Source organism: Tyto alba, unplaced genomic scaffold, assembly GCF_018691265.1.
Source record: "Tyto alba isolate M040663 unplaced genomic scaffold, T.alba_DEE_v4.0 Super-Scaffold_22, whole genome shotgun sequence".
Taxonomy (NCBI): domain Eukaryota; kingdom Metazoa; phylum Chordata; class Aves; order Strigiformes; family Tytonidae; genus Tyto; species Tyto alba.
The window spans coordinates 8,332,311-8,335,805 of record NW_024881296.1 but is presented as its reverse complement, the minus strand read 5'-3'; the positions used below and the strand labels follow the sequence as shown (position 1 = coordinate 8,335,805).

The window sequence follows — 3,495 nt, the reverse complement described above, 5'->3', positions numbered from 1 at the left end:
GAAAATGCGCCACCAGCGCCCCACCACGCAGGCGCCGACCTTGCCCCTTCGGCTCATTAGCATTCGGGTAGGGCCCCGCCCCCTCGCGGCGGCTGCGCGCGGGGCGCCCTGGGAGGTGTAGTCCGCGCCGCCGCTCGGAACGGGACGCGCGGCCAGCGGGGACAGCGTCACCCATGAGCACCCTCGGCGCCGAGTCTCAGTTTCCATAGAAGTGGAGAAAAATGATGTCAGTATTTCCGATGCGGCGGCCAATGGGGCCGCGTGGAGGGCGGGCTCCGCAGGCCGGGGCCCAGTGGAGGAGGCGGGGAGAGGGGCGTGACTGGCTCCGTCCGTCCGTCCGTCAGTCAGTCGGTGTGGGAGGGGGAGGGGGACCGAGAGGCTCCGAGCCGAGCAGTCACCGCTGCTGCCGCCGGGGCCGCGCAGGACGGATCGGCCGCGCCGCGCGCCGCGCGGAGCCACCGCGAGCGGAGCCGTTGCCGGAGGAGCGTTGACCGGGGGGTCGAGGCCGGCCGAGGGGGCCCGGAGCTGAGAGGAGGCTTCGCCCCGTTCCCTTCCCTCCCCCCCGCCTCGGGTCGGGGGAGTTGCGGGCGGGCGGGCGCCACGGAACAAAGGTAACGGCGCCGAGCCGGAGAAGGGGCCCCGCGGCCCCGCCGCCGGCGGGGGGGGAGGCGGCGCGGGGCCTCGGGGGGGCGCGGGGCCGGGCGGCGGCGGCGGCGGCGGGGCGTGCGTGCGGGGGGGAGGGGGGCGGTTGTTTTTCTCCTCGTAGCTAGACTGCGGCGGGACTCGTCGATCCTCCTTCCCCCCCCCCTCCCAAAGCCCCAACGGCAGGGCGGGGGGGAGGGGGATCGGGTGCCGCCTGCGTGCGGGAGGGACCGGCGGCTTCTCCAGCCCCCTCCGCCGGGAGGGGAGGGAGCCCCCTCCTCCACACACGCACACACACACGCTTCTTCGTGTCCCCGCCGAGCAGGTCGGGCCCCTTTCTCCCCGCCCCCCTCCCTCCCCGTCCCTGCTCCCTTCTTTTCTTCTTCCTTTTCTTCCCCTCCGCCGCCTCCCGCCCGCCCTCCCCCCGCCCGGACCCGCTGCGCCGAGCCGGGGAGTTGCGGCTGTTGCTGCTGAAACTCCTGCCGCGGAGTCAGCGCTTTCCTTTATTTGAGGGGGGGGGGGGTGCGGGGGGGGGAAGGAGGAGCCGCCGCGATCCGGAGCCGCAGCCCCTACAAAAGCGTGTGTGTGTGTGTGTGTGTGTGTGTGTGTCGGGGCGGGGGGGGGGAGAAGCTGCTACCGACAACCCGCTCCCCCGCCGCGCACACAGGCACTCTTCCTTGTACAATGGAGGAAGAAGCCTCCCTTCCTCTCCCCGCGGTAAGGTGGGGAGGAGTGAGTTCCCAGGGCTGGGACCCCCGCGGGTCCCCTCCCGCCGCTCGGTGCTTGGGGAGGGGGCGCAGCGCCCCGGGGAGGCAGCCGGGGACGCCTTCCCCCCGCCTCACTCCGCGGCAGCCGGGGAGGCTGGGGGTGGGTTGTTGTTGTGGCAAGTTTCTCCTCCTCTGACAGAAATGGCGTCAATGGCAGCGAGTGTAGGGGAAGCCGCGGTGTGTGAGAGCTGGAGGGGAAGCAGCGGCCGAGGAAAGAGGGGAGGGGGTTAACCGGGGAGAACGGGGGGATCCGGGAAAGGAAAGGGGGAGTTTCGGGAAGAGCCCAGCGCCCCCACCCCGATCCCTGCCTCCCCTCCCCCCGCCCGGTGCGAGCGACTGGTGCGGTGCCTTAGCGCTTTGTTTTAAATTCCAGGTCCAGCCTCGGCCGCTCAGCCCCTGTCGAGGCTTTTACCGCAGCCTGAGCTCATCATGAAGGTAAAACACTCGCTTCTGTGCCTGGGAGGGGAAAGAAGGGAGGATTGCATGAAGAAATGCTGTCCTGTCTGTCAGTCCATCTGTCCCGACCCCGGTGCAAGGCTCGGTGCTGGTGCAGATCCAGACTGCGGGCTGCTTCGCCCCCGCTGCTGTTTTGGTACCTTAGCTCGTTTGCTGACGGTGGGGCAGGCTTTGCTCTGCAGCGTTATGCTGGGGGAAACTGGAAGTTTGCTGAGTGGGGCTTGTTCTCCTTCAGAAACATTGTTTGTAGGAGAATAAGGACATGGCTGCCTGGGCTGAGCTTGCTTGATGGAGGAGCAGGGGACAGTCACCCTGCTTGAGAAAGTAACGTTGCAGGGGTAGTGCTGGCTATGCAACCGTGTTTAGTTGGATAGAGAGTAAATGGTAGATTTACTTACTATTTGTTAATAGGAGTTTTGTTGAATGAATAATCCTGATATGATCAGGGAGGGTGCATGTAAGAGATTCTCTGCAGTGAAATGATGAAGGTGCAGAAAGATTTTCAAACAGGTTCTAATTTTCTTCTCAGTGCTGTGTAGTATTCACATACCTCATTGTCACTGATCTTTCTTCTCTTAGGCCTTCTTAGACTATTTTCAATATATTATGAAAGTTTTATAGAAAAAAAATCATATTGGTGAAATAGAATGATTTCTTCTGTGTGTGGCAAATCTGTGTACCTAAAAGTAGTTTTTAACACTCGGGCTTGTTAGTTGTTTTTATCATTTTGCTGATATGCCTTGCTCAGATTGCTGTTTTGACCCCTATGTAATTCAGCTCCCGGTCCTGCTGGGCTGCAGTAAATCTCATTTTAGAATACTGTAAATCGTATAAAATATAATTGTTACAAACCTGTGATATATCATCTCTGCTATTTATTAATAAAAAAGAGCAGTCTGTATGTGGGGTCTTGCGCTATCACAGTTGTGCCTACTGTCTGTGAATGAGTATTATGTAAATGTGTACCTTGTACTATATGCACTGCTGGAAATGGTAAATGATAGGGATTGTTTTAATTTCTAGATTGATCTGATTTACTGAACAGCAAACTTAAGGTTTTTTTGTATAGCTGTTACAGGTTTAGCATGATTTTTTTTCATTTGGTGACTTAATGATGGTATCTTTTAAAAAAATCATGTTTTAATTGCCTTCCCTATGATCTTTCTTTAACAAGTGTTAAGATCTAAAATACTGCATGTCTTTCTCATTAAAAGTAAACTATTTATGAATTTACAACAACAGGCTGTTGAAATAGTATGATATGGAGCTTTCCAAATGTGGCTCATTGCCTGGTGGGGATGCAGGAGATGGAAGCAAGCGAAATAGGAGGCAGTATAGGGAGCTTTTTTCCCCCAGAAGGGAAAACACTTATTTATATGACAGCTAAATGTACGTACATTTCTAATATTCTTTTTCAATGTAAACAAATCTTACTGTTACCGTAGAGATTACATTCAGATAATGTTGTTATAGAGCCATATAAATATGTAGACAGACAGTTGGGAGGATGAGGAGGTCGGATCACAAGTGGAATGCAAAGTGTTCTGTGAAATAGTGATAGAGACCCACTTCAGGCCGAACTGAATATACAACAAATGCTTAAATTTAAAGTAGCAAGGACAGAAACCTG

At 56.7% G+C, this 3,495-nt stretch overlaps 1 protein-coding gene across 5 annotated transcripts in view; it reads left to right on the top strand.

The window, feature by feature from the left end:
* Positions 1-361: 361 nt before the first annotated feature.
* Positions 362-3,495, top strand: part of ARID4B (AT-rich interaction domain 4B) — a 92,522-nt gene continuing 89,388 nt past the window's right edge. For 2 of the 5 annotated variants that reach the window (XM_042795807.1, XM_042795804.1), the window contains exons 1-2: positions 362-611; positions 1,783-1,844. In XM_042795807.1, the coding sequence (XP_042651741.1) occupies positions 1,839-1,844 (6 nt within the window). In that variant the 5' untranslated portion in view covers positions 362-611; positions 1,783-1,838. Of the gene's footprint in view, positions 612-942; positions 968-1,260; positions 1,360-1,477; positions 1,587-1,782; positions 1,845-3,495 lie in introns of those variants that run through there. The other 3 variants (XM_042795806.1, XM_033009265.2, XM_033009273.2) reach the window with 3 other exon arrangements.